We start from the raw sequence: 16558 nt of genomic DNA, 5'->3' as shown, positions 1-16558 counted from the left end.
AAAACAAATAATTATTTATATTCTCACAGATAAGAGATATTGCATTCTATGAGACAGTAACAGTAGCCTATAAAAAAAGGAAAATTGCCCAGCCGGGCATGGCTCAGCGGTTTAGCGTCAACCTAGGATCCAGGTGATCAGGGTTCGATTCCCAGTCGGCACATGCCCGGGTTGCGGGCTTGATCAATGGCTCTCTCATCATTGATGTTTCTCTCTCTCTCCCTCTCCTTTCCTCTCTCCAAAATCAATAAAGATATTAAAAAAAAAAGAAGAAGAAAAGAAAGAAAATTCAGAGAAAAAGTTTTTGGAAAATAAAAAATGAAAGTAGAAATTTAAAATCCAGCAGGATAATTGAAACATAGATTTGATGAAATTGCCCAGCATGTTAAACAGAGATGAAAAATAGAGGTGCCCTGGCTGGTGTGGCTTAATGGTTAGAGCGTCAGCCCTCACACCAAAAGGTCTCCCCGCAAGGGCATGTAACTGGCTTGTAGGTTCGATCCCAGGCTCTGGTCGGGGCGCGTGAGGGAGGCAGCCAATTGATGTGTCTCACATCGATGCCTCTCTCTTCCTCTCTTCCCCCTTTCCTCCTCCCCCCTCCCTTGCACTCTCTCTAAAAAATCAATGGAAAAAAATATCCTCAGTTGAGGATTAATGAAAAAAAAAACAGAAACAAAAGTAGAGGACAAAAGATCTACCCAGTCGGCCCCTCAGTGAACAAGTTGGGGTTCTTATAAAGAATACATAGAGAAAATGAGGGGGAAGATATTATCTAAGATATAATACAAGGAAATTTCCCAGAACCGAAGGATGTGATTTTCTAGATTGAAAGGGCCCAGTACAAGCAACGTACAGTATCAGTACAAGAAATGAAAAATTTCAGAATACTGGGTATAACAGAAGATCCTAAGAAGCTTCTTAAGAGACAAAACTGGTAACACGCAAAGATTGGAAATCCAAATAGCATCAAACTTCTTAGCAACAGTAGAAACTAGAAGACAATGGAACAGTGCCTTTAACATTCTGAGAGAAAAGAATGTCTAACCTAGAATTCTTGGTCCAGGCAAACTACCAATTAAAAACAAGGCTAGACCCAAAGGTATTTTTAAATTTACAAGTCTCAAAATATTTATTCTCCAACCCCACACCTACTAGAATTGCTAAAATGAAAAAAATGATAATAACAAGACTTGGTGAGGATTCAAAGCAACTGATACTGTCATAGGTTGCTGGTAGAAATACAAAATGATACAGCTGCTTTGAAAACAGTTTGATAGTTTCTTAAGAAGTTAAACATACACTTAACATAGAACTCAACAGTTTCACCCCTAGGCATTTACCTAAGAGAAATGAAAACATGTTCACCTGTATGTGGTCTTTATTCATAATCACCCAAAACTGAAAATAGCCCAAAATATCCATCAACCAGTATAGTGATGAAATTGTAGATAAAGAATTACAAATGCAATAACATGGATGAATCTTAAAGGTGGTATGCTGAGTGAAAACAGCGAGATTCAAAAGGTATCTGGGTAAATACTGTGGGTACATATATATGCCATTCTGGAAAAGGCAAACCTGTAAGGGACAGAAGTCAGATTGGTGGTTGCCCAAGGGCTGGGAATGAGTGCTGTAATCGACTACAAAGGAGCACAAGGGAACTTTCTGGACTGATGAAAATGTCCTATATCTTTATTGTGGTCGTGGTTACTCAACTGAATGTTAAAACTCATTGAAATATAGAGCTAAAAAGGGCAAGTTTTTCCGTTTGTTAGTAAACCTCAAATAAATCTGACACTAAAAAATATATCCTCCAGCCCCTCTTTCTCAGAGCATAACTGGAGGACACACACCATCAAACTGAGTAAACTAAGAGGACATGGGATTCAGGAAACGGGGTCCATGTTAGAAAAAGAGGAATTCCCAAGATGAGGGTTAAATTTTATCTCAGCAGATAAGCATGCAGGAGGACTGGAAGATGGCAACTCTCCTAGAATGGAACAAGAGGAGAAGAGCTCTAGGAGGGGTTACCACCCTCACCAAGGAAAAATTGAAATTGATGGAACAGTTTGGAGATTAATTCATGATAGGTACACAAGGATAAAAAGAGTTATTAGCTCCAGAGAATTATAAGAAGTTGTACAAGCCCTGGCCAGGTGGCTCAGTTGGTTATAGCATCATCCTGTACACCGAAAGGTTGCAGGTTCAGTTCCTGATCACGGCACATACCCAGGTTGTGCGTTCGATCCCCAGTTGTGCATATGGGAGGCAACCGATCGATGTTTTTCTCTCACATTGATGTTTCTCCCTCCTCCTCCCTTCTTTTCTCTCTAAAATCAATAAAGAAACATGTCCTTTGGTGTGGATTTTAAAAAAAATTTTAAAAAGGAAATATAAAGCAAAGGGGGACAGGGAGATATAAAGGAGTAAAACAAAACAAGAAGTCTATTTACTGCTCCAAAACAAAACCAAATATAGTAGTTCCCTCTTATCCAAGGTTTTGCTTTCCACAGTTTGTTACCCATGGTCAACTGTAGTCTAAAACTATTAAGTGGAAATTCCAGAAATAATTCATACATTTTAAATTGTGCACCATTCTGAGTAGTGTGATGAAACCTCTCACTGTCCTGCCCCATTCTGTCCTGGACATGAATCATCTTTTTGTCCAGTGTATCCATGCTATACGTGCTATGTGGCCATTACATTTAGTAGTCACCTGGGTTATATAATTGACTATCATGGTATCACAGTGCTTGAGTTCACGTAACCCTTATTTTACTTAATGTCTCATTCACCTCACTTCATCATACAGGCATTTTATCATCTCACATCATCACAAGAAGGAGAGTACGGTATTGTGAGATACTGCATGAGAGAGACCACATTCACATAACTGTAATTAGAGTATATTGTTATAATTATTCTTATTTTATTATTAGTTACTGTTGTTAATCTCTTACTGTGCCTAATTTATAATTTAAACTTTATCATAGGTATGTATAGGAAAAAAATAGCATATATAGGGTTTGGTACTATCCATGGTTTCAGACATCCACTGGATCTTGGAACATATACTCCACAGATAAGGGGGACTACTGTATACTAAATGAGGAGTCAGGGTCAAGCCCTGCTTCTCTGGATTCTGAAATGAGACCATCATGCAAAGTGAGCCTTTTTCCCAGTGTTTTTTGTGGGCAGCCCTATATCCAGGTCTATGATGCTATAGGGAGAGAGGAAAGGGTTGTTACTTTTTTGTTGTTTGTTTTTAATCCTCACTGGAGGATAGGTTTATTGATTTGAGAGAGGGAGAGAGACAGACATGGATGTGAAAAAGAAACACTGATTGGTTGCCTCCCGTACGCACCCCAACTGGGAACTGAACCTGCAACATAGGTATGTGCCCTGACCAGGAATTGAACCCACAAACTTCTGTTGTCCAGGACAACACTCTAACTAACTGTGCTACATTGGCCAGGGCAAGGGTTATTTCTTAACAGAGAAACATGGCTAGGAATCACAGACAACAAAGAGATTCCTGTAAGCGGGGTACTTTATGAAACAGTTCCTGCCCCCCCCCCCCCCCCCCCGTTCTCAAAATATCATCTCCTGAAAGACATATAAGTTATAGAAAGCAATTATAAGGTCATTATTAGAAGAGTATCTTATTGAAAAGAGTGATGTCATTTACATGCATTTACTTCATGTCAGCCCCAAATGTACTTTTTTCTGTTCTAGCGTTCCGAGAATCCCATGGGCCTTTGCCATGACAGAAGTATGTGGCATGATTCTGTGCTATATTTGGATCCTGGTTCTTCTTCTTCACAAACACAGGTATTTCAGTTACTCAGTTAAACAGCTAAAGGTATTTTGACTGTCTTGTGTAAAAGTCATCAAACTTGTTTCTCCCTTTGCAGTTTTCTTGTTAGATTCCTTCTCGAGTCATTGTGACATTACAGTTATTGACATAGGAAGATGTTTTGATCAGCCCAAACAATTAGCTGGAGGTAATATCTACATATTTAGTAATATTCTGAATGTATTTTATAGGGCTTTCAGAGGTAGTGATGTTCAGACTTGGGCCAACTATTGACAATCTAGCCATTATATTTCTTTGGAAACAAATAAAAAATGTCACTTTCTGTAGAAGGATAGAAACTCCTCCAAGGACAGTCTTTGGTCAAATGTTTGAATAGACAAAATGGTTCTCTGCTTGGAGGAGGCCTATTTAAAAAGAGATTATTTTGCATATACTGTGCATGCCTAGTCAGTGTGGTTTACTTTATTTATTTATTTACTTTTTAAATATGTTTTTATTGATTTTTTTATAGAGAGAGGAAGGGGGGAGAGAGAGAAGCATTGATGAGAGAAACATTGATCAGCTGCCTCCTGCGCTCCCCCTACTGGGGATGGAGACTGCAACCCCTGGCATGTGCCCTGACTGGGAATCGAACCTGCGACCTCTCGGTGCATGGGGCGTTGCTCAGCAAACTGAGCCACACCTACCAGGGCCGGTGTGGTTTACTTTAGATGGTAGAGGAAATTGCTGAGTAGGGAAAGTGATTCCTCGGCACTTTCACCAAGAAATTTAAAGGGAAGAATTTTTTTCTCATTGAAAAAAGAAGAGGAGGGCAAAGGGAGGCCCCTCCCTACCTTAAAGAGGGAAGTTACTTGAGTAAAAAATAAAGCCTGGGGAGAAAAAAATTAAAGGGCTAGAAAGCTTGTGGTTCTGCTGTTCGTTGTCTTTGGACACTGAAGAGGATTAGGGATGCTTTCTTGAAATTTTGACCCCCTCTTCTCACCAGGAATTGCTTGAGGTAAACCACAGTGAGGAGCTTTAGGTCCTAAGCAGCTGTTACTTCAGTGCCTTGAAGATGAAAAGAAAGGTTGATGAGTGCTACTCATGTTACACTTTTAGGCCACATTTGCACTTCATTTCTTCCAGTTTTGTAGCAATATTGCTTAAAACCAGAGGTGTTTTAAAAACACCTGTATCCCTGCTGCTTTCTTGTTTGATTTTGTCTTCCAAAACCCTGTAGATGTGAATTTATCTGTGCTTCAAAACAAGAAAGAGTTTACTTTATAGGAAACCTTTGTAGATTTAGCAAAGCATAGCAGTGGCCAGTTAAATGCAAATTTTGATGTTTCATTAATCAAAGAAAGTGTTTCTCAAATGTGGTCTTTGTGCCACTTTCATTAAAATGCAGAATCCTGGGCTCCATCCCAGGTGTACACACTGAAGTTTGAAACATACCTAACCTTGTGTTCAGTGCTTTATTTTTGAGGGTGGGAGTAGTGTTTTGAAAATGTGTAAAGCATAGTCCCTGAATGTAAGTATCTTATAGTCTGTTTTAGTTCAAGACATTTAAAAAAATAATATAACAGTACAAATGATGTCACAATGCGCTTTAAAATTTTTGTTAGAAGTATACTTAATGTAAAACTTAGTATTTAAAAAACTTAGTATTTTATAGCTTAAGTTTAAGTTAAGGAAGTTAACATTTAATAGATAGCTACTATCATTAGCACATTTACAATGCTATTAATGAGCAAACAATTCCCTGGATCCATGTGTTCAACTTTACCTCTCATTAAGTAAATGATTTATGTGCAGTATATGAGTAATAGGACCAAAACTAAGCTAAGAGTCAGGCTAGGTACTAGTCTTCTCTTTTACATAGCTCTTTTGCTTTCTCTTAGCCATATTTCCTTATCAATGAAATGCTTTTGGGTCTGCACTGTCCAGCATGGCAGGTGGTAGCCACCACGTGTGGCCATTTAAATTTAAATTAGTAAAAATGAAATAAAATTCAGTTCCTCAGTCATCCTAGTCACATATCGAGTGCTCAAAAGCCACGTGTAGGTATCTTGCTGGACAGCGCAGTTGTAGAACATTTCATCTTTGCAGAAAGTCCTGCTGGACAGTGAAAGTCTCTAAGATTTCTGCCCTCTTCCCTGAGTCTAGTGGTTTTCCTGCTTGCTCTCTCTTAAGTGAACATGCCATATCTGGGTTATTTTGGTTTGTTTTCTCCTGATCTTTCTCCCTTTTTGGTCGCTCTGTTCACAGGTCAATACTTCTGCGAAGGCTCTGTAGTCTGATGGGCACTGTATTCTTGCTTCGCTGCTTTACCATGTTTGTGACCTCCCTCTCCGTGCCAGGACAGCACCTGCAGTGCACTGGAAAGGTAGCCTGCTACCTTCTTTATCATTCTTTCCTCTTGTTCTTGGTGGGTTGTTGGCACCATATGTACAGTAGAGCTAAGACTTGCTTTTATTGTTAAAATGTGCTTTTTAGTATTTTTAATATCTGTAATAAACCTCTAGAAATAATTTGTAAACATTTTAAGCTGGAATCTACCTCTTTGTTACTTCTATCACATTGATCCTCTGTAGAGCTGTAGAAAATGTCTTTGAATTAATCATTTGCCCTTTCCTATTGTCCTCAGCATCTTTAGTTCTTCATATCACAAGACTGGCCCCTTCACTGTCCTCATCACTCCTTTTTAAAAAGTGTTGCAGTTTGATCATATTCTGTTTAAAATAAGTACCCACTACTCTATCTGGGATATACTAAATGATGGCTGATTTTTTGTTTTATACATTGTAGTTTGTTTTGGTATACTGTAGACATCTCTTCTGGTTAAACTGAGAGAAAAGAGAAAATGCAGATAGGAACAAAAGAACCCTGGGTAATGAATAACTTTAAAAATAAAAAATAAAAATAACCCTGAAAATCACCTGTACTGTGTATACAAAATTGGCTGTTGTGACTCATTAAATGTGGACAAAAGACTTTATTATCCGGCTTTCCTAAGCCTCCATGTTTTAGTTGTGTTCCCAAATACTCAAATGAATATATTAACACCTTTGTTATTTTAATGTTGTTTGTAAAGTGTAAAACAAAATTAAATGTCAGTTCTTCTACTGCAATATAAACAGCTGAAATGCCAACAAGGGAAGATTAGGCAGCTAAAGTCGATCAAGAGCTAAAAATATAGCCCTGAGAAGAAGGGTGACAAAACTTTCTCTATGAGCAGAAGGGTGACAAAACTTTCTCTATGTCTTAGGGGACTGACCAGTAAGAAAGGTGAAAGGGTTATATGACATTTAGGACAGCCCTTTTTCTTTCTCTAGTGACTGTTTTTCATGATCAGTTATATATGAAGCTTTCTATTCAAATCTGCCCTAAATGCTGTTAATTGCTTTGAATTATAAGATAACCTACTTATTGACCTATATTATTTGCAGCAGTCATTAAAAATAGAAAATTAAGATGATAGTAACTAGCAATCAAATTCCTTACAGTGAACTCTATAGGGTATTTTTATTGTAACAAATTAATTGCTTGAAATCTCATTCTCATAAGCAGGAGGTTTGGGGACAGAACCAAGAACACTCCTGTTTTTGAAATTAATCGATGGACTTACCTTAAGGAAAGAAATACTTAAAGCAGATTTTTAGACCTTATTTCATCAATTCCTCTTATTCATTCTATTGTTTGTTACAACTTCATTTTTCTGGAAGAACATTTGGCACATTTAAGATTGAAAAGGATCGGGAGACTTGAGTAATTGAGCAATAATTGCTTTTTTTTTTTTTTGACTGGTATTACTTATTCCTGTTCGTGGCTGAGGCTTTTTCCTAGTAGTCTCTGTTCTTCACTGCCTGGTTTTTTACTTTCATGAGAGTAACATCTCTAACCCTATTCTCATTAGAGGTCATGGAAAAAACAAATCATGAACTTTAGTACCTTCTTTTTTATTTTCTCTAATAATAAATTCTTCCTCTCCTGCCTTCAAAGACAGAAAGAGGAAGCTGAGTAGTGTATAATCAGCAGATGAGCTTTCTAATGAAATTGTGATCTCTAACGAAGTTGTTTTGTTACTAAACAAGGGTGTCAGCCCACTCCACACGCAGCAGAACCGAACACTGAAAACCGAATTTTGCAGTGGGGAAACTGAAGTCATTTATTGCCATGGTGCCAAACCAGGAGAACAGGAAGCTATTGCTTTGAACCTGAACTCCCCAATGGCTTTTGATCAAGGATTTTTAAAGGCAGAGGTTGAGGGTTAGGAGTTAGGGTCAGAGGGTGAAGCTGATCGGTTAATTCTTATGCAAGCTTTTGTGGTTTTCCTTAGTCTGATTAATTCAGTTCCTAACATCCTATTTGGTGCCTTTGTCACTGTGATCGGGTGATCTATCTGGTTAAGGAACCAAAATCCTGCAAAATATCTCATAATTGTATGTCAATGACATCTTTAAAGCAAAAAACAGACACTAAACATCTCATGACCTTCATTTTTGTTTAAGCTATCATTGTTTTGTGCTTAATTAGCAACATTTTTCTATTATCTCAAGCAAAGTGTACTTTTAAACATTTTTTCCTGGAACTTGCTTTACAGGCAGACCTTCAGGACATGACTAACATACTTTATAATCTTTGACTATAAGTGACTAACATATTTTCTTTATCTTTGACTGAAAGCTATCTGACAGCCAAAGCTATTGGAACATTTAGTTCAAGCCTAAACCTGTCTCTAGACTCTATTATCTAATACCTAAACATGTTTACTGTTCACTGCCCATTTCAATTTATTTTATTCATTAGCCATATAATAGAATATTCAAGAAAGAATAGTTTTGGAATTGGCCTCTCTGGGTTCACATCATGGTTATGTTACTAGCTATTTGACTTCTCTAAGCCAGATCCCTCATCTGCACAATTGAGTTATTTCATAAGATTATTGTGGAAATTCAATGCAGTAACACATAAAGCACTTAGTAGCACGCCTTGCACATAGTAAATGCACATAAAATTTTAGCAGTTTTTTATATTGTTATTATATGCCTTTTTGGGTATGCGCATGTGACCATTGCTCAAACTCTTCCTCAGAATGGATTGCTTTTGTTTTTGTTGTCGTCAATCCTCACCCAAGGATATTTTTTCCATTGATTTTTAGAGAGAGTGGGGTGGGGAGAGAAACACCGATGTGAGAGAGACACATCAATTGGTTGCCTCCCTCATGGGCCCCAACTGGGGCCGGGGATTGAACCGAGAACCAAGGTATGTGCCCTTCACCAGGAATCAAACCCGTGACCCTTTGGTGCACAGGCCAACTCTCTAACCACTGACCCACACTGACCAGGGCTGGATTGCTGTTTTTTGGGGTTTTTAAATATATATTTTTATTGATTTCAGAGAGAGGAAGAGAGAGGGGGAGAGAGATAGAAACATCAATGATGAGAAAGTCATTGATTGGCTGCCTCCTGCACAGCCCCTGCTGGGGATCGAGCCCACAACCCCGGCACGTGCCCTGACCGGGAATCAGACTGTGATCTCCTAGCTCATAGGTCGATGCTCAACTGCTGAGCCATGCTGACCGGGCCTGGATTGCTTTTTTAAACTTACATGTGGGAGTTGGGATTAGGTTTGGCTGCTAGTAATAGGAAATTCAAGATGGCTATGGTTTAATAAACAAACTGGTTTATTCTCTCATAAGAGAAGTCTGAAAGTAGGTACTCCAGACCAGATATAACTTTATGTAGTTAACAAAAACTCATGAAGATGTTTCTGTCTTTCTGCTCTCATAACACTTGGCCTGTATCCTCAAGACCACCCTGTGGTCCAAGATGGCTGCTGGGGCTTCAACTACCACGTCTGATTTGTAGGCTAGAAGAAGGAAAGGGAGAAAAGACTTCCTCCAAGCTGTTGTCTCTTTCCTTTCTAAATAGCCTTCCCAGAAATCTTTTACACTTTCACTATGTCTTATTATACAGAACTTAGTCACATAGCCACACCTGGCTGCAAGGGAGGCTGGGAAAGGCATTGTTTTGGTTGAGTCATTGCCACTTCAAATAAACGTGAGGTTCTATTACCAGGGGAGAGGGGGAGAATGGGCATACTGGCAGCCTCTGTCTCTGTCATAGCCTCTTTCTTATTGGTGAGAACAGCCTAACAAATACTGCTGTATTATTGGATTAAAAACTTGGAAATATTTTTGTGTTGTAAAGACCTTTTTTCTTATAAAGAAACTCCTAGTAGAGAAGTTTGAATTACATTGATTTTATTTAATTACCAGAATATTTCTGAGTACAGTCAAACTTTGATCACCCCTTCTTGATATCTGGAATTTAATTAGACTGGAGTCTGGTTGCTTTTGCTTAGATCTTATTTCTAAGTCATTCAGCATTTGTATTTCTTTCTTTCTTTTTTAATATATTGATTTTGGAGAGAGGAAAAGGAGGGAGGAGAGAGGGAAGGAGGGAGAGAGAAACATCAATTTGTTGTTCCACTTATTTATGCATCCATTGATTGATTCTTGTATGTGCCCTGACTCGGGATGAAACCTACAACCTTGGTATACTGGGATGACGGGGCCAGGCAGCATTTGAATTTCAGTGGGAGTGGATGTTCGGATCTCTTACCTCCCTGAGCTCCCTGAGCATTTGAAGCACTAATTCATAGCTTTCTTTCTAGGTATATGGCAGTGTATGGGAGAAACTACACCGGGCTTTTGCCATTTGGAGTGGCTTTGGTATGACCCTAACTGGCGTTCACACTTGTGGAGATTACATGTTCAGTGGCCACACAGTCGTCCTAACTATGCTGAATTTCTTTGTCACTGAATGTAAGTATCTGTTTAATGCTTGTATGCATATTAGATGACCAACTGCAGAGGAGGCTGTGGGAAGGGTGTCAAGTTCTCTGAAGAATGGGAGACTGACCTAAGAAACATGTCTGAGAAGCATTGGAAGGAGTGTGATTTTAAAATGATCTTTCTCTCCTTTTCCCAGATACCCCAAGAAGCTGGAATTTCTTGCACACTTTATCCTGGGTTCTCAACCTCTTTGGAATCTTCTTCATTTTGGCTGCCCATGAACATTATTCCATTGATGTGTTTATTGCCTTTTATATCACAACAAGACTCTTTTTGTACTACCATACTCTAGCTAATACCAGAGCATATCAGCAGAGTAGGAGAGCAAGAATTTGGTTTCCCATGTTTTCTTTTTTTGAATGTAATGTTAATGGTACAGTACCTAATGAATATTGTTGGCCATTTTCAAAACCAGCAATAATGAAAAGACTCATTGGATGAAGACTATCTTTGTTATGGGTTTGTGATTAAATATATAGTAGTTCTTGAAAGTGAATCACTTTGCTTTCTCCCCCTAGGTTGTTCCTGGATGCCTTGTTTTTGGCTTTTATGTTGACAAGCAAAGTTCCCTGTTCTGAGCAAGGCTGTGATTGTAGAAAGCAAGAAGGAACAATCAAGAGTCCTTACATACATGTTTGAAGGGAAAGCTTAAGTAGATGTTTATTGCCCCTTCTCTTTAGACAGAAGTAATGTGATTGAAGTCAGGTTGTTACCTTACCTGTTGTATTTGCATTTTGAACTTAAGCAAATCAACTTGAGCAATTTGCTGGTTGAAAGTTTTTTGTTTTTTTTAAATTTCCAGTCATGCTCCAGTCAAGAAATAATATTTTTCGGAGTTCCTTATTATCTTCAAAGAGAAATCCGTTACCAAATGAACAGTACTTGTTCTTTGAATTAATCTCTGTGTCTTTTTAAAAATGCAACTCTGGAAATAACTGGTTTTACTAACATAATTTTTGCCTTCTGACATGGTTAAGAAAAGTATATTGAACATACCAGGATGCTTGAAACAAGAGAAAGAGGTGACACATGAGGTGACAGAGTACAAATATAGTACTGACATTTTTCACCAAAGATGCAATGAAAGATGCAGATCCTGTTGTGTTCTGAGGGTTCAGTATGACCATAAATTCATGGGGGGAAATGGCTGCATCCATAAAAATAAAATTGGCTGAACCTTAGTGATGCAGGCCCCTGGAACAACTTTGTGCTATAGCTGTTAGTAAGATGACAGTCCTTTTAAATGATGTTATTTAATGAGCAAAACCATGGAGTGTTTACCAGACGTTAGATAAAGTTCTTATGTCCCTAAGTATGGAGATATGCATGCAAAAAATATTTTTTCTTTTTCCTGAAAAGAAATTTATAACAGGTTGCAAGCATAGTATATCTTTTTGGTTTTTGAAATTTCTCATTCTTGGCCATCAGAAGTAAGCAGTCACAGACATATTTGGAAATGCGAGGTTTTGTTGTTTTTTAATTTTTAAATTCAATTGTGTACATACATTCTTTCTATTTAGTCTTAATTTGGCAGTCAGGAAGTGAAATAACTTAGTTGCTATTTACAACACTAAAAATTTAGTACCTTATGTAATTTGACCTCAGATAATATCTGTCACTTCACTTTTCACTTTTAACGATTTTATAGAGTATTTATGACAGCAGGATGATTGTGAAATTGGAATTTGAACCCCAACTGAAGTGCTTAGCCACTTAGAATATTAACTTGTGTAGTTTTTACATTCCATTTTAAAATAAGGAGTTAGAAAAGGTGCTGGCATATTGAGGTCTAAAATTAGGCCACTTAGCAGGAGCCTAGTCTTTAATATGGGTGAAATACTTTATTTTTGCACTTTGAGTTATATCCCCACCCTTGTATAAGCTACAGAGGAGCCTAAATGGATTGGGCAGAAAGGAATATTATGTGAACAAGTTTTAGTCAGCGCTGAATGGCCTCAGTTTGAGTTGGCTCTGAACATTATTTTTATTTCTCACTTGAGAAATGGCACAAGGCAATTCATTTTATTATCCTTTTAAACCTCATACTTTAGAATCTTATAATATCTTAAATTGTTGATTCCGTTACATGCTAGGAACAAAAATGCCAATATTTCATCTAAAGAAACTGCATAATTATGAAGGATGAAGGATGCTTCCTCTGCCAGTCAGGGAAGTTTGACCCTTGATGTCAAAAGATGTGGTACTGTCATTTTTTCTTTAGCTAGGGAGGGACTAATGCTGGCTTTTGGAAAAATGTTTGAAAAAAATCTGTGGCAACATTAAGTGAATAATGTTAAGTAGCTACTTAATGGTAAATTTCCTTCCATCAGTCTTCTTTCCTTCATATGGATTCTATTCTAGACCAAAATAGAAAAAAATAAACTGCAACTAATTTGCAAAACTATTGACACTGAGAGCACCTAACAGCAGACTGCAATGAGGATTGTAAAATAACTTTAGAGCCTTGTATTTATCAAATCTGTCTTGAGGAAAAGGTAAGCTAGACTTATAATTTATTGTTATAACTATTACAAGGCAGTGTTTACATAAATCAATCATCTCCAAGTCTCTTGGAAAACTTTGAGACAAAAGTCTTTTCTGTGTTTTTCTCTCTCTCAATATAAAACCTATATTTTTGTCTGTCCCGAAATTTTCAGATTTTGTCTTTGTTGATTTTTTGTTTTGTTAAAATATAAACCATAGTGAAGGCAGTATTTACATTTGCCTTTTCGTTGTGAATGTGGCTAGGTAGAGAAGCTATGTGCTTTAGATCTACATATTTTTTGACCTTGTACTAGGTTCTACAGTTGCAGACTTGTGAGAGAGGCTTATATCATTAAACACTGAGACCTCAGTATAGAGGGAACCAAGAAAGTTTTGGTTTTGGGATGCAAACTGGAGATTGTATTGAAAGTCTTTGACTCATTTTCTATGTTCCTGGGATAGCATCACCCTTTCTTTCTTGCTTGCTTTCTCGCTTTTCTCTCTCTCTCTCTCTTTCTCTCTCTCTCTCTTTCTATCTCTTTCCCCCCCTCCCCCCTCCCATCCTCCCTCCCTCCCTCAGTTATTAGTATCCTTTTAAATCAGAAAGCATTACACTTAGCCTTAGAATCAGTCAGTTAATATGTATGGACTGTTCACATGAAAGAACCCATTGATTAAGAGACCTGTTGGTAGTGTAACTGACGCTGCAAGTGGCATACTTTCTACCCTGCACCTGCCTAGTTGTTCTTACTTAGAATCCCAAAGATCCTATAATTTGTAAATGGAGAACAGAGGAGCCAAATGCTTTCATAGCTGATATGAAACAGTCTGTTTTAGGGACATCTCTTTAGAAAGTATTGTTTTATGTATTCAAAGTCATATTCATAACACTAACATGCTTTGACTGGATTCAGCAAAAGGCAACTTCATTATTAGTTTCATAGTAAACTTTTTTTTAAGGATTCTAATTCCAAAATGCTTAAGAAAATTAACTATATTCTTGTTTTTAACACTTTGATCTAATAAATTTGGTTCTTTGATAGTCTTTTTGTAGACTTAAGTTATCCCTTACCAAAAGTAATTGTAGTAATAGTTCTTTAAGGTATTCAGGCATATGAGACAATAAAGCTCTCTTTTGGAATAGTTCAATAGCTTTCTTAAACAGTATTGATTTTATTTACATAGTTGCAAAGCCAACACAGAATGTCAGTTTTAATGACATATTTACTTGGCATTTAAGGCAGTTTGCAGATGTAAAAAGTTTAGCTCAAATTTCCCTAGTACCTCTATAGAAGAGAATTGTTTGTAACATAAAAAGTCAGGCTACTTCAGGTGACCAATGAAAAAGGAAAGAGGTTGAGATTCTTTCCCCTCTGGCTTTGAGTGGCTTTGAGTGACTGAAATTACTATGGAAATAGGTTTTGGTCCCCTTCTCGCCTACCCCTCATCCCCAACAAACACCACCAATTTCAAGTAACTAAAACATGACTTTTTACTTTGCATCAAGTTCAATAAAAATATCTGTGAAATTTATAAGCTATAATTCAGCTACCAGTAAAGCTGGTTTTTAGAATTGTTCCATCCTAAATTAACCAAAGGACTTTTTATTTAGTGTACTCCATGTTTAAGCACAAGGAAGCCTGATATGGGGAGAGAAGGAGGACTGTGTTAATTTCATTGTTATTTCAGGTCTGTTTCAATCTGAACTACTGAGTTGTCTGAACATAACTAAGCAATGTTATCAGTTAGTAATATCATCTTAAAAATGCTTAATTTTAGTAATTTTTTATTCAGAGAATTTATGGATCGTTGGGACAATTGAAGTATTTCTAATATGAAACAAAGGAAGTAGAAACTGGTACATAATGGGGGAAGCAAAATTAGCTTGAATTAAAGTGAGCATGTTTTGTTTCAAGAATTCTACCTAAATGTCACCCTATCCACAGAGAAACTAGTATTACTTGAAGATGTGAAAGTTCCTGTGGTAGCCATACCTTTAAGCACAGTATTGTATATAAGTAAATATCTTGATTCTAAATTAAATCCAGATTTAACTAATATATATTATTTTATATCTTTGTTGTATTAAAAAGTTTTAAAACACTAAAAATAAAACATTTGAAAGTTGGATTACAGTCTCTTATTTGTCTTTGCACTGTTAATGCAGCTGACCTATTTTTTTATACAGTGAATTTTTATTTTTGCAAATGATTGGGCCCTGCAACTTTAAATCCTAATGTATCTAGTCCCTGGCATTTTCTAATGCTTCATTGTCCATTAAATAAGCCATTTTCCCATCCCCCTCTCTTTTCTGTAAATTAAGAAAGAAAAGTGATCTTCCTGAGGGTATTAGAAAAATTGTAGATTAAGTGAGAGGGAGGGAAGGGAAGCAAATAACTACTTATTCCTGGACACATTAAAGTTTTTGCTTGTTTTTTATTTAATTTAAATGAGATTATATAGGAAGATGCCACCATCCTGTCAGGTCAGCTTTAGAAAGACAAGGGAAACAGTTGTTAGGGATAGCCCAGTAGCTCAGAATCACGGAGTGGTTGGAGCACTAAACACTGTCACAGGTGCAGGCCCATATGAGCTTAATCCACGATTGAACTTGTCTTCATGATTACTACTAACTTGCTTCTCTGGTGCTGGCCCCAGCTGGTCTTCTCTCAGAAACTCTGGGAAAGAATAGTCCAGAGCAGACCTAGAGGCTGTTTATTTAGTGTACTCCACTAAATAACTGATGTTATCAGTTAGTAACATTCAGAGAATCTATGGATCGTTGGGACAATTGAAGTATTTCTAATATGAAACAAAGGAAGTAGAAACTGGTAGGGGGAAAGCAAAATTAGCTTGAATTAAAGTGAGCATGTTTTGTTTCAAGAATTCTACCTAAATGTCACCCTATCCAGTGCACTGGATTTAGACTCTTAAGGACCTATGCGTATGAGTTACATCTCTGCCACTGAGTAAATTGGGCCATTTCTTCCAGCCCCACTTAACCTTATGTGTAAAATAGCAGGGGGGCGGGGTTGCCCACTTCATAAGTTGTATTAAGGGTCAAATTTTGAAAGTACTATAGCCTTGCTGGCCCAGTACCTGGTCCATATTGCTGAAATAGTAGTTGAATTTAGGTCAATAAAATAGTGCGTATGCCCCCAAGAAATTAATAATCTAGCTGGGAAGATGACATGAAAAGGTAGCTAATAACAGTCATTGGTGGCATAGACCAGTAGTTTTTAAACTGCTTGGTTGAACATCTTCAGGGGTAGGGGAAGGGCGTTGGAGGGTGTACCATTTTCTTCTAGAATTGGTGTTTTACATATTTAGCTTTCCTAGTTGGCTTTCCCTTTTGGGGGAAAAAAATGGTTGTAGGAAGGGGAAGGAAATGTTTGGAAACAGCTGACGCAATAGACAAA

The 16558-nt window shown here is 37.4% G+C and overlaps 1 protein-coding gene across 3 annotated transcripts in view; it reads left to right on the top strand.

Moving 5' to 3' along the window:
* SAMD8 (sterile alpha motif domain containing 8) overlaps positions 1-13687 on the top strand; it is a 46591-nt gene extending 32904 nt beyond the window's left edge. The window contains exons 3-6 of one of the 3 annotated variants that reach the window (XM_016224091.2): positions 3736-3831; positions 6065-6182; positions 10475-10625; positions 10792-13687. In XM_016224091.2, coding sequence (XP_016079577.2) covers positions 3736-3831; positions 6065-6182; positions 10475-10625; positions 10792-11096 — 670 coding nt within the window. In that variant the 3' untranslated portion in view covers positions 11097-13687. The other 2 variants (XM_016224090.2, XM_087824306.1) reach the window with 2 other exon arrangements.
* Positions 13688-16558: the final 2871 nt, after the last annotated feature.

The sequence above is a fragment of the Miniopterus natalensis genome, chromosome 14 (genome assembly GCF_054644295.1).
Source record: "Miniopterus natalensis isolate mMinNat1 chromosome 14, mMinNat1.hap1, whole genome shotgun sequence".
In the NCBI taxonomy this organism is placed as follows: Eukaryota; Metazoa; Chordata; class Mammalia; order Chiroptera; family Miniopteridae; genus Miniopterus; species Miniopterus natalensis.
This window is presented reverse-complemented; position numbering and strand designations above follow the sequence as displayed.